Source organism: Lathamus discolor, chromosome 2 (genome assembly GCF_037157495.1).
Source record: "Lathamus discolor isolate bLatDis1 chromosome 2, bLatDis1.hap1, whole genome shotgun sequence".
Lineage (NCBI taxonomy): Eukaryota > Metazoa > Chordata > Aves > Psittaciformes > Psittacidae > Lathamus > Lathamus discolor.
In genome coordinates, this window is record NC_088885.1 from 54,430,352 (window position 1) to 54,444,071 (window position 13,720).

At 38.3% G+C, this 13,720-nt stretch overlaps 1 protein-coding gene across 2 annotated transcripts in view; it reads right to left on the reverse strand.

The window, feature by feature from the left end:
- Positions 1 to 13,720, reverse strand: part of LOC136008081 (sodium channel protein type 5 subunit alpha-like) — a 213,888-nt gene that overhangs the window by 164,517 nt on the left and 35,651 nt on the right. Inside the window, exons 2-4 of one of the 2 annotated variants that reach the window (XM_065666864.1) lie at positions 9,055 to 9,373; positions 7,273 to 7,391; positions 1,461 to 1,550 (exon numbers count right to left, since the gene is read on the reverse strand). In XM_065666864.1, coding sequence (XP_065522936.1) covers positions 1,461 to 1,550; positions 7,273 to 7,391; positions 9,055 to 9,321 — 476 coding nt within the window. In that variant the 5' untranslated portion in view covers positions 9,322 to 9,373. Of the gene's footprint in view, positions 1 to 1,460; positions 1,551 to 7,272; positions 7,392 to 9,054; positions 9,374 to 13,720 lie in introns of those variants that run through there. The other variant, XM_065666863.1, reaches the window with a different exon arrangement.

Sequence of the window (13,720 nt, forward strand, 5' to 3'; positions counted from 1 at the left end):
TGAATTACAGCTCATTGGGATATTTTGCTCCTCAGAAGTCAAAAGCCTTTGATTTAATTGTATTCATTTGAGGAGGAAAAACTATGAGGTATGAGGAGACAGAAGAGGAAACGTGGAAGCACGTACTCCATGCTGCACAAGTCCATTTGCATTTCTGTTCTATGTTTCTTCCATGCCCTATTTGATGCACTGATAACATCATCCCCAATTTCCTGCTTAAGGAACACACTTTGATATTTTTTGTTTTGTTGATATTTGATATTTAATGTTTGACTTGCCAGCTGTAGACTCACTGACCGAACTTTGACTCACACTGATGAGATGTCCATGCTTCAGCTGAATACATATGACTACGGTACTGTATGACAGTTTGAAATAGGAAAAAGGACAACACTGAGGGAAAAGAAAACTCACAAGCATACTTGAGGGTACTATACTATATGGAAACACATGATACATCCTGGGATTAGGATGTTATTGTGATCAGATGAAATATTTGGTTCAGCACTGTCTATAATTAGCAATTTATGGCCTAGAAGATGTGCCCTGCATGATTCTGAGAAACCAAAAATAAGGGCATTTTACTGTCTTTCCTTACAGCCCTGAGTCGACCAACCACCAGGCTATGGAGCAGCAGATGGCTGTGTTTATCATATGTCAGTCAAAAATAAAAAGTGTGCTCTGATTGGTTCAATGAGCCAAAATAATTGTTTAATGCACTGTAGGTTGATTAGCTTGTGCATCTGGTATCTGTGTCTAAGAAGAATATTTTAAAGCAACTTAAAGAAATGAAATGGGCTTTCCGAAGCTAGTTCATCTTTTTTAAAATTAATTTAAAACCAAACCAAACCAAACCAAAAACCCCTTCAAGTGATACTTTTTTTTTTTTTTCTGAAGGTTTGACAAACTAAAAAGATTGGAAGATAAAAGCATTCCCAGACCATTTTATTCTTGCTCCTAATGTATGCCTATCAATGATTACAGTGGAACAATACTCATGGTGAACTCAGTCCAAAAGAAACTGCTGCTTCCATTAAGTTTCAGACTAAGGACAGAACTAAGTATATCCAGGAAGTATCTTCTGAAATAATTCAACTTAAACTCCATCTGCCTATTCTAGTGTGCCCAGCCATTGAATCTCTTGCCTGGGAACTGCGAAAGGCTGGCCAGTTTCAAATGGAGTTCTCATCATAGGTGTTTTCATTCAGATGTAGCATAGCAGGAGCATTTAGCAGTGAGTGTGAGCTTGGTAGACGAAAAAAAGTTGTTAGTTTACTTACTAAGGGAGTTTTCACAGGCAATAAACCCCTGGAAAAACATTTTGTCATGACAGATACTGTCATCAGCATTACTAGAAATAAATCAGACCACAGCAAACAAAAGGAAAAAAAGAATATAACAAATGGAAGAGGAAGGATGGGATAAGGATAGGGCAGCTGTAAACCAGCAAGGATACTTACTCAACATATTTATTCCAGGACGGAGTCTCTGACTGTGCCATGAACACACAATTAGTTAAAATAGTGCACATAATAAACATACTGAACAATGTAAATAAGCAAATTAAGGAAAGCAACGCATATGTTGTAAGACTTCATAAATTTTTGTCATTTCACACAGGATGTGACAGCTCACTCATAATTTGCAAGTTGCTTGAAAAGGACTATAGACATTTGTTTGTAAGTACATAAGGAAACAAATTATTATATACACATAAAAATTATAAGGAAACTTTTCCTCCTTTTTTTCCTTTGCCTACATTTTTATACATTATACAGTAAACAAATGTACTGACTCTGCAGTCTTCTGAAAATACCATACCCACATTTTACAGCTGTGTTGGTCAGATGACAATGTGCATAGGTGCACAACTTTGTATGAAAAGAGGGATTAGTCTCATTTAAGTATGTACAGAAAACCTGTGTCTGCAAATTCCCATTATATTTTGCATCCTGAAACATTTCTCAGGCTGTAGGGCAAGTTATAAATCTAGTCTTTCTAATCTCTTTAATGGTCTTGAATTCTCACTTTCAGTATAAAATTTCACCAAAAGCTAATATGAGTTTCACAGCACTAATTTTAAAGCTTGGTCTGCAAACTGGCTTGTCTTGGTCTGCAAAGCTGACTGCCTCAGCTGAGGCATCAGTTTCCCTAATTGGAGGCTAAAACAAACCTCCCAAGTGTAGTCCATGCTCTTAGCTGCTAAGCTGTGGCCACAAATAGAGAACAGAGCACCCTCAATTGAATTCTTGAAACTGAAGACACAGTTCACTGAACTGCTCTCCTAAAAGCACATCACTATCTGTAAAAATATTACAAAACATGATGGAATTCTTCTGCATAAATAATAGGTCCCATGCTACTGCAGAAAGTTGAACTAATGAGTTTAAGTGGACAGAAAATAAGGCAAAGGAAAACAGCCTGCAACTCAGTCAATAGGCTGGGACCCTTCTGCAGAGATCGGTAGCCTCCAAATATTAATTTGCTTTGCCTTCATTACGAAAAAAGGATAAAATAAAATAAAATAAAATAAAATAAAATAAAATAAAATAAAATAAAATAAAATAAAATAAAATAAAATAAAATAAAATAAAATAAAATAAAATAAAATAAAATAAAATAAAATAAAATAAAATAAAATAAAATAAAATAAAATAAAATAAAATAAAATAAAATAAGGTGTTTGTTTGTTTGGAGTTTTTTACCTTTTTACTGATTCCGTAGGTGTCATATTTTATTTGAGAATAGTGATGCAAGAATATAATTTCAAACATACATCCTGAAACATTTGCGTGAAAGTTGTCCTTTCACAGAGTCAAAATCTATGTTGGAAAAAGTGGAATGTTTTCCTATGGGCCACATAAGCAGCTACAAGGTTAAATTTGTAGTAACCAACCTGCATATTCCCCAGTGCGTGCAGAAAGCACTAATTGAACTCAAAGGGATTCCTCTCACAAACATTTTCCAGTTCTGAGCCAACACCTACTGAAGGACTGGGATGGATATCTGATAGCCAGCCATATTTTCTCATGTCAGCTTGAGATACGTTTTGGTAATTTGTGTCCATCTGGTTAACACAATTAGGCTTTAAGCTGCAGCTACCATAGAAGACACTGGATTACTTTTTCAACTACAGTGAAATGCTATGAAGAGAACAATAGTAAGACAGTGTTTTCAGGCCATGCCAAAAAACTACTGTGCTTCAATTTAGTTCCAAGTAAAGAAATTCCTCTATAACCACCTATTTTAAGATCACTGGTGTGATTTATACATCCCTGTTTCCTTGTGGTGTAAGATGAGCCTGCCTAACAGATGCTCACTTACAGGCAGGTGTCATCACCTTATTCAAACACCAAAGAGAATACACCAGAGAAAACAGGTTGAAAGTGTAAGAGGTCAGCTTTGGGATATCAAATACACTACGAATTCAAACAGTTTCATGACCAAGCTGGAAACTAGAAAGAACATAAAAGAATGAAACATTTCAAATGGTCATGCACCAAAGTCAGAGATCTGTATTAAAACTAAGAGGTGAAAAAAAAAATATCCTACAGAATGAAAATCAGCATTCCTACCTGAAATCTAATGCAATTGGTTGCATTAGAAAAAGTCAGTGTCGATGATCTACTCAGAAAGGACAAAGTAAAAAGATGAAATTGAGATACACTATTCTTATCTCCAGACAGGAGATATATTAGCAGCACTGACTGTTACCTCTTAGGTAACAGGACTGCTCTAGGACTGCTCTAGGACTAGTGCTCTCTTAGGACGCTAAGACTCTTAGGAGTCTTAGACTCTCTCTTAGGACTGCTCTAAGTCCAATTTTTGAAAACCTACTGATCCATGAGTTGACAAGGCTAACACATTCAGAAGTATGGGTTGGACTCTGTTATGGACCACAACCCAGATATAGTAAGCTACTCATCAGGATTCTTTCTGCAATAAATTAACCTTATTCTTTCCAATTTGAAGTTACAGAGTAAGCTTTGCACAAACTGGTTCTAAAATTTATAAATTTTATCTCCTAGCACAAAGTTATTGAGTCAAACACAGCATACTTCTATTCTAGACTTCATTATGATGGATAATTGTTAATTAGCAGACTGAATATTAGAGGTTTCTAAGTGATCATTGCCAAATTACATATAATATGTGCAAGCAAAGGTTAGTCCCAATCAATAGTACATATAATTGGTGCTTGACAAGGTCTCATTTTCCCTTATGGAGGAAAGTGTGTAAAATCAGATGGGAGAAACACTGCAAGCAGAAAATATGAACAAAGATTGAAAATTCTTCAAGAAGAGTTTGAGGGTTTCGTTTTTGTTCTTTTCAATGGGCCAGAATCCACAATTCTTGCTTCAAGGAAGGTAATTTTGGTCAAAACCCCATTCTGGATCTGTGGCAAACAGCAGCTATCTATACCTATATCATATATCTATATCAATATATCTACATCAATATCAAAATATATCTATATCAATATATATATATATATATCAAAAACAAGGAATAGCAATTGCTATGACTTTATATAGGACTGCAAACTGCTTGGAGAAACTAAAGACACCACAGTGTGGTTTGCAGGCTAGAAGAACTAAGAGGAGTCTTTAAAGCATAAGACATCAATGAAATGTTAGGAGGTGGAGATTGTAAAGGAATATGCTAATAATAGCTAGTAATGATGCAGAAGGTGAAAAGCGTTCATCCACTGGGATGCAGACCTGCACTCCCTATGTCCTCTGTGACAGAAAAGGACTAGGGTCTTGTTCTGGCCTATGGTCCATTCATGAGGCCTCCTAGATTCCAAAGAAGAGGAGAAATACCTAGAAAAGGTTTAGGGATACATTGTTAATTGAAGTAATTTATCTTACTAGGAGGCTGTGGATGTTTTTTCCTTTGGAAGAGTGCATTTTTGAATGACTAGACTAATTAGTCTGGATGAGCAGTTGAATATAGAGGATCTATCCTGCCTGAAATCTCAGAGGAAGAACTCCATATACAGCTACTTAACCAAGAAATGTGACACCCACAGCTTCTATATAGGACAATTTTACTCTGTCCTCTCTATTTTATTCTACTGTTAGCCTTCATGGTACACTTAATGACTGGAAATGGAAATATTGCATCTACTAGAGAAGATGCTTCAGACACTTCCGTGACAGGGCACCATTTGTTAATGCTCTTTTTTGGCTTTTGCCCTGAAGAAAATAAAGATTGCTTGATTACACTCACACAAGACAATAGATCTGGTTCCCAGATTCATGTCTGTGATATTATCTGCTTGAGTACTTGCCGATTCAGGCTCCTTTCTGCCTGGGATATTGACTGCCTGCTCAGCCAATTGGCCTTTGTTTTTCAGGTTGATGTGAAAGGTCTTTATCGACAGAAAACAAATCAGTGCCTAATGCAGGAACTTCACCACTGTTTCACTGGGACTACGGCTGTTGCCTCCTGCCTGTGCTTGCCAAAGATTGAGCTGTTGGATTTCCTGACATTATCAACACGAGGTGATAACTTGAGTCTTTCTGTATCTAAAATGCTATTTACATTGTGACCTTCCACTCCCACAATTTACAATATTTCTGTTCCTGACATATCTTTCAAATTCACTCTTCTGTGGTCTTTATCTTTGGAAGTAATGTGAAAAGGATTTATGGCACACTTTTATTTGGGTTGACTGTTACGAAGGGCTTGCAGTTCCTGTGTACTACACATACTTGTGACCTCTTGGCTACACCAGGCAGTGTAGAAGGAAGTAAGCAGAAGACAGAAAAGGTCTCCAAAGCTGGAGGCAATGTTCAAATATACATGCTGTTTTTCTCAGTTAAATTTTCAGATTATTCTCTTAGCCATACCTGTGCCAATTCATTGACTTCAATTAACTTCAGCAAGGCTGTGCTGATGTAACTGTACCTAATAAACACTGTTGGGTATGCAGCAGCAAGTGCTGCACTGCTTGCATGCATAATCTGATCCATAAGCAAATCTCTCTGTAAAATTCTATGGTGTATTCTTAGCAATCATAATAATATCCTGGCTGATATCACACACTCATGTTTGCATAGACTTATTGTAACTAGAAGCTTTGCCTGTTTTTCCTCTTGCTAGATTATCTATATTTGCACTTTTTTTTTTTTTCCCCTCACTGTATGGAAAACCACTGGGAATCTGGTTTCTTTCTGGTTTTGGGGGGGTTGGTTTTTTTTGTTTGATTTTTTTTTTTGGGAGGGGGAGTTTGTTTGGTTTATTCCCCACCTGAAATTTGATAATAAACCAATGATTCTAAGACACTACCTGCTTTGTATTTATTAGTTCTCTGCGGTGGACACAAGCATTACAGATGAGGGATTTTTGTTACTAAAACATCACATGATCATCACAGTTGCATGTGAAGTCTGAATTATCATTACCACGTCTCCCATGTGCACCATAGAGAAAGAAGGCAACCCATGAAAAAAGGTGCAGTTTTAGTTATGTTCACACAAAGCTGAACATTTGGGTCCATTTGGTCTTTCAGAGAGATGCAACTATGTCAGAATATAATGTTTCTGTTTCGGTGTTTAAAACCCAAGTGAAAACCAATCAATGCAACATATCTTGCATGACTTCAGAACTAGAGCTAAGGGAAATCAGGCATCACCCTTCCATCAAAAGGTCCATCGAGCAAGCCTGTACTTTCATTCCTAGCTGTATAACGCGTTTCAACAAGCAAACTGAAAACAAAACAAAACAAAAACAAACACAAAAAAAACCAAGAAAACACTATTTAAAAAATGTTTTGTTTCAGGAGATCAAAATAATTAATTTCTGAGGCAGTGCAAAATTAAACTGCATCTGCATATGGTGTCACAAAGTCTCATGGGAGAGGCTGCTCAAATGCTCAGTAGCAAAACACTCCATCAGTGTAGATTTCCCAAGGTATGCTCCTACCTCCTGGATCCCTTCCTAAGGTACTACACCCAGTTTCTTCCATTGGCTCTTAACTAAACATGTTCAGGCCCTTCACACCTTTTAATCCTGAGTAAAGCCAGCAGACCCTTCACTGCAGTTCACATTATCTGATGCCAGCAGTATAATACAGCCATTTTCACAGTTCACATAACAATATAAAATGAACCAAACCAAAAATCCAAGTGCATTTCTGCTTCTGCAAGCAAATTCAGCAGAAAGATTTAAAACAGCTTAATGAAATAAAATGGTTTCTGACTTCCACCCATCTGTGTTTAAAAACTCTATAAAATACATGAGGAGGGAAATCAACAGAAAGGATATGAATGTACCAAAATTTTAATTGCTGCTCTTCTGATTGGATGGAAAGGACTAAGTATATACAAGGCAGGAGTGGCACTAAATCGAAAGATTGTCTTCCCTTTGTTCAGTACTATAAATGTCTGGAAAACAAAATAGAAAATGAGACCATTCAGTATTTTCATTTATGCTCAGCTTTTCCCAGCCCATGTCCCATTGTGAAGATCCTGACAGGATCCCACACTTCTTCCCCACTCCCCTCAAAACCCCCAAATTCCTTTTCACTTAGTGAAGAGTTTTGTTCAAGACCCTCCCAGCAGAGGGTCCTATTGCAATATCCCAACTATTTTTCATTCCTTCAGTCCTTACAGGGTCCTGTGCCATCACCTCCATCACAAGGCTGGGAGGAGAAGTGGAATCACCTTTAAAAATAAAAAATTACACAGTGACTAAAATGTGGTGGAGGGACTTTCATGATGAGCTCTTCGCAAATGCCAGAGACATTACTATGTTGTTACTCCATTTTCTCTACCTTGATCCCTTTATTGCTCTCAGTCGATGTTTTTTGTCTCACCAAGTAAGCAGCTGCATGAGGCACAGCTCCACAGCAGGATCCGACCCTGGCACTGAGGCACTGTCATTGTACTCAAGTTAATATGGGCAGAGGAAACCAGTACTGTGAGTTACCTTAAATCCAAAGTAATGCTGAATGGATGCTTTTCCAACTTACGGAGCTTTGTAAATGCCCCAGCATTCACAGAGCAACTCATATGCACTCAGAGGCAGGATCAAGACACCCAATAGACAAACTCTAAGCAACTCGCTCACCTGGAGTCTAAGACCTTCCTGACACTAAAATTGCAAATCTGTATCCTGCTGCTTGTGCCTGGGGATAGCAGGCAAATTAAAAGGTAAATTAATTCTGGCCCTTCCAGGTAAGTAATCTATTTGTCTTTACCAAATTAACTTTTATTCTGTAGTTCTTGTACCTGTTTCTACACTGGTTTAATAGACAAAGCATTGTGGTCATACTAATTCACTGATTACGGGAAATAGCATAGCCCAAAATCAGGAACATCAGTACCTGAAAGAACTAGAAGCTGCCTAAAAATACACTGTACTTCCAAGCCTTATTTTGTCCTCAGTTTTGTGAAATGTTTGGAAAGGGGAATGACCTGTAGTAAGCAACCAGCCCAGCTTTGCTGTCAACAGCCTTTTGACAGAAGCTGTGTGCGCTGTTGTGGCTTTGTTCCAGCCTACACGTGATTCCTCATCAGGTGATGCTTGCTTTGGGACAAAGCTTACCCTTCTGCAAAGAGCCAGCACTGCACATGCTACTCACATCTCCCTTCAGCTCTGTTTTGGTCATCTTAAACAGTGCTAGTTCCTATCCTTCGAAAGGAAAAAAATGGTTGCTCTCCAGGAATGGCTGTGGAGGTGCCTCCTGCTCTTGTGCAGAGTGCTAGCACAAGACTGAAGTCACCCAGAAGCCCTTAACATTAAGGGGCTTAAGTGATAAACAACAGACCTGTGAAGAGTCAAGACTCATGCAGAAAACAAGATAGGGTAGATAAAAACCTCTGGCTTAATTTAACTCAGCTACTGCTCTACTCTTTTCAGACACTGTATATTCATACTCAAAGTTATCTGAAAACACCTCACACTTAGATGTTTTGTGGGAATCCTGCTCATGCTGAAACTGATCCTTAATCTGGAAGAAAACATTTTTACTGGCTGTAGAAAGATAAAAAACAAGTGCTCAAAACAGAGCAAAGCAAAGCAGCATGATGGCTGGTTGGTGCTCACCTTACGATCACTGTAGAAAGGGTCAAGGTCCTCCAAAGGCTCTGCAATGAGCTCTGGAGGAACAGTCCCATAGATATCAGGCAGCTTCTTGCAAGCTTGCAAATCAAACTGAGGCTGAGGTTTCTCGTCTTCACCCAGCTGCTCTCTGTATTCCTGCTTTGCATTCCTTGCGAGCTTCTCCGCAATTCGTTTCTCAATAGCAGCCAAGGATTCAGGCGTGAACCGGTGGAAGCTGTTAGTACCCGGTGGTAACAAGAAGTCAGCCATCTTTTCATCCTGCTTTGTCTTTTCTGGTCTTTACTCCTAGTAGTGGAAACAGCTGAAACAAAAAGTACCACAGGTTAGTGACAAGAGCAAAGCAATAAGAACAAAGCCATCAAAATGACAAAAAATAACCCAAAAAAACTTGCAGATTCTGTATTATCAGGAAAACATCTATTTTTGTGTGGTTAGTAGAACATCAAGGAAGATAGAAATGACCAAAGCTGTAATTTCAATTAGGAATCACTCACAATCAGAGCTAAAAAGACTTTGTAGATAGGCTGTGGAGTATTAAGGTTTTCAGGCACTTGGGATCCTAAATCCAAACTAAGGAGTAACTTAGATTCATACAAGATTAAGTTTCATAGAAAGCCACACAGATTTGGATTCCTAACTCATTTTTGAAAATGCAGCTCTGGGAGTGGATGAACAATGTGCCTAAGATGACTGCAGGGCAGATTTAAATCAGCCTGTCTCTGGCCACATGATGCAAACTCTAAAAATGCCCCAGCTGTTGTATTCCAAATTTAAAGAGTGAAAGGTCAAATTCAGATTCTTAAATCACACAGAAATTCTCCATAATCTCTGTTTAAGGGTTTTGCAATGTTATTTTTATTTTCCTTTGGGTTAGCAAATCCCATTTTCAAAACGTCCAACAAGACTTTTGAGCATTTTCTTCTCCTCATACCCTACAATCCAAAGGATGCTAGAATGTGCTTGCCAAACCCTGGGACCATTATGAGTGCCCTCCAAGCTGAATATCCACTGCTACCAGTTCATCACATCTGAAAACCAGGCTCCATCCATCCAATACCCAGTAACCCAAAACTTAAGAGGCCTGACCATCTTGGGTTGATGGTGTTTCACTGTCAATACTTCCAATCCCCATGTGAATTAAAATGACTGAGAATTGCCACATCCCTTCAACTTACATGTATAAAGCAAAGTGTGAAATACACAGCAGAGTAAAAAGCTGTCTTGTATCTTCACTAAACATGGATAGCAGCGAAAATTAATGAAAAATTCTGTTTGAAAAGGTATGAAGCTTATCCCTATTCTAGCAGCCTGTACAAATCCATCCAAGTTCACTGAAGCAGTCTTTTGCAATTTAATACTGAATTTCATGGCATGTTTTTTTCCAGCAAGAGAAACCCTCACTACACAACAATTAAAATTCACTTCATAGAAGAAACACATCCCTTGTTTTTCTCACCAGCAGACCGATCAGTATATAAGCTGGAGACAAACAAAATAGTAGATTTTGAGGTGGGCGACCCTATCGAATTTGTCGATGTCTGCAGTATACAATTCTTTGTTAAGCCGCAATTGTTGTTTTCTGCTTTCAGATGGTATTTGTCTATTTACAGTGGATAGTTCCAGATAGTTTGCTTCTATTAGGCTCTGATGACAGCATTTTTGTTAGCAAACAAGACTTAAACTGGACTCTGCATGACAAATAGCATATTTATTGACTCAATTTATTTTAGTAAAGTACTCTTTCAAATAACTAGTTTTTCCCATTCTGACTTAGTTTTAAAATTAATTCATTAAATTGTCATTGATCACAGCCTATCATACAGGAATGATTTAGTAGAGCTTGTATATTACACCCTGCATTACTGCTTGTTTGAACCAGCAGGGCCAAAATGAACTAGCCTTCCTGGAGTTTGGATACTCTGACATTCTTCTTTATTTAGATTTATTCTCTTTATTCTTTTACCCTCTCCCCCTACCATCGTTTGTTTTATCCCCTTCCTCCTGAAAAACAGGAAATTAGAAGCTTTCCCAAAAATTGAGTTTTCTTGTGCTCAACGCTTTGTGACTCAGCACCAGTGCAAGCAAATACAATTTTACTTTCTATAAATGACATCAGTAGAGGTGGCCAGAGAATTCTCAGAGTTTGTTGTCATTTCAATTTTTGTTTCTTCACAGTGAAACCTGTCTCAGACCCAAAGGGAATAACAAAAATCAGTGGCTGATCTGTACTTCTGGAAGGACATAGTCTAGGTCTCTAAACAGGAGACGAGGTCACTGTGTGCTGCTAGTTGAAGTCTAGATAATCATGAGCACTATGAAGACAGTGAATGAGGAATGATTGCTCGCTTTTCCTCATAATACAAAAATGGAAAAATTTCAAATCAAATCACAGATTAATGGTTTTAAACACAAAGATGCTGTCTCTGACTGAGAAAATCCCCTAGCTACAAAACCCAGGTGCATTCAAGAAAGACTACTTACGTTTGCCCTATTTTTACACTCTTCCTAGGCTACCAGTTTGGAGAAACCTGTCATCTCATTTTATGTACTTTTGTCCTTACATAGTGCTAATGCCAACATAAGACAGCCTACAAAGCCTTGGGCAAGGGCTCAATCTGCCTTTTGACTGTGGCTGGCCTGAGCTTGTGCAGACGCAGAAGCACACAGAAACCCAAAGCTAATACCCCCAAATATCTCTTGAGATTCACATCGCACCAGCTGCCTGCCACCAACCTACACAGACATTCACTTTGCTGGAAAACTGATGGTAGCCATCCCTGCATCACCTTCTCCACATAGCTGAATTGGAGGCTTAGCCATATAGCACAGGGCACACCAAGTACTTCACTGAGATGACAAGAGAATGTGTGGAATGTCTCTACTAAGGGCCACGGAGAAAACATCCTTCATTGTAAAAGCTGAATCTTCACAAGAAACTTCAGCATCCTTCTCAGACTTCCTTAAAGAAGCTATTCTGGCAACAGAACTGGTCAAATTTTTTATTTTTTTTTTAATATAGTTGAGGGTGAGTGAGATAAAATAGCCGGAAAAAAACACAACTAAAATTGGAAGTTTTAATTATTTTTTAAAGGAATTATTTTTGTTTAAAGCTCTCTTTTATTAGAAAATTGAATCAACTTCAAACTGGTCAAAACTAAGTCTTTTCAATTTCATCTGGAAATTCCTGAAAGATAGCTAACTGCCTAGGAACAAGCAGAAAATCCTACACAAACTTTGTAAGAGCTTTCGCTACTCTTCTATTTACTATTCCTTTAAAAAAAAATACATTTTCCATCATTCTTACAATTGAGAAATCTTGACATATTTTGTCTTTATACTGCGTATAAGTTCCAAATTTTAATATATATACTTAGCCTAATTCTTCTGCAATTTCATATGTTTTCAGGAAATGGGCAAGATAATTTCATGGGTCCTTTCTATGTCTAATTTCTTTTAATCTATGAATTGCAAACATTTCTACAAATAGCCAGGGTTAGCCCAGATGTTTCTTAAGAGGGTAAGAAAGAACCACAGTTTGAAAAGGGAAATCATCAATGACTGAATCAAAGAGCTGGAATGCCATTTCTTAAGAGATAATAGCTGTTGTGATTCATGTTTTTACAATATAAGCCTGATTTTTTTCCATTCCTCTCAGGCATATTTTTGAAGTACAAGGCTTCAAACACATTGTTTCTGTGATATCACCATGCACAGAATGAACATTTCCCGCTTGCTTTGTCAGTTAACATCGGTTCCTGTTGATAAAACTGTACTGGTTATGTAAACAAAATGTGCATGCGAAAATAAAGCCCCAACATGCATATTTTCTAAGGCATGGCAAGAAGTAAGAACAGTACAAACAAATAAGATATTACTATCTCCTGTATTTATTTAGAAAAATAAATGCCATTTTCCACTACAGTTTTAGCCCTGCTTCTCCCAGGCTTAAACCACTCCAGCTCAAAAGACCTCTTCAGTTCTCAGGACACGGCCTGCATGCTGTGCAAGCCTTTCGTTGACTCCACATAGGTGGGTGACCAACATCAACACAAAAGACCACTTTGGATGGTAAGTTGCCTGTAGGTGTGCAAATACAGGGAAAGTGGGTCCTGCTCACCTCCAGCTAGCTGCCCGCCTGCTCTTCCATGGGCTTTGTGGACTCAAGACTAGCACCTTAGCACCTCCCAACCCCATGCCATGGTTCAAGATGCTGACACGAGACATCAGGGAGGTCGTATCCCTCAGAAGCAACAGGAGAAGCAGAGTCTGAGGTCCCTGCTGTGCACTACGCCTGACTGCACGCTGACTTCAGAGAAGTCACAGCTTCTTGCACCTCCAACTCCTGCTTGCATGCTGACATAGGATTTCTTGCCTGACATGGTATCGTGGACATGCATGTGTATATTTCAGACACTTGGCAATGATAATAAATGAGCCAAAGCTGAAGATCAAAAACATGAAAGTGGAACTCACAGGCTAAAGGTTAGAAACCATCACACATGCTCATCTCTATCAGGATTATATTCATTAAACCCTACTGATTTCTGCAATGCCACTCAAGAAGCTACTACTAACCATGGGCTGGGAAGATGGATGATAGCCTGTGGCAGCAAGTATGTTTCCACTGCAGTTCTGGTAGACCTAAATG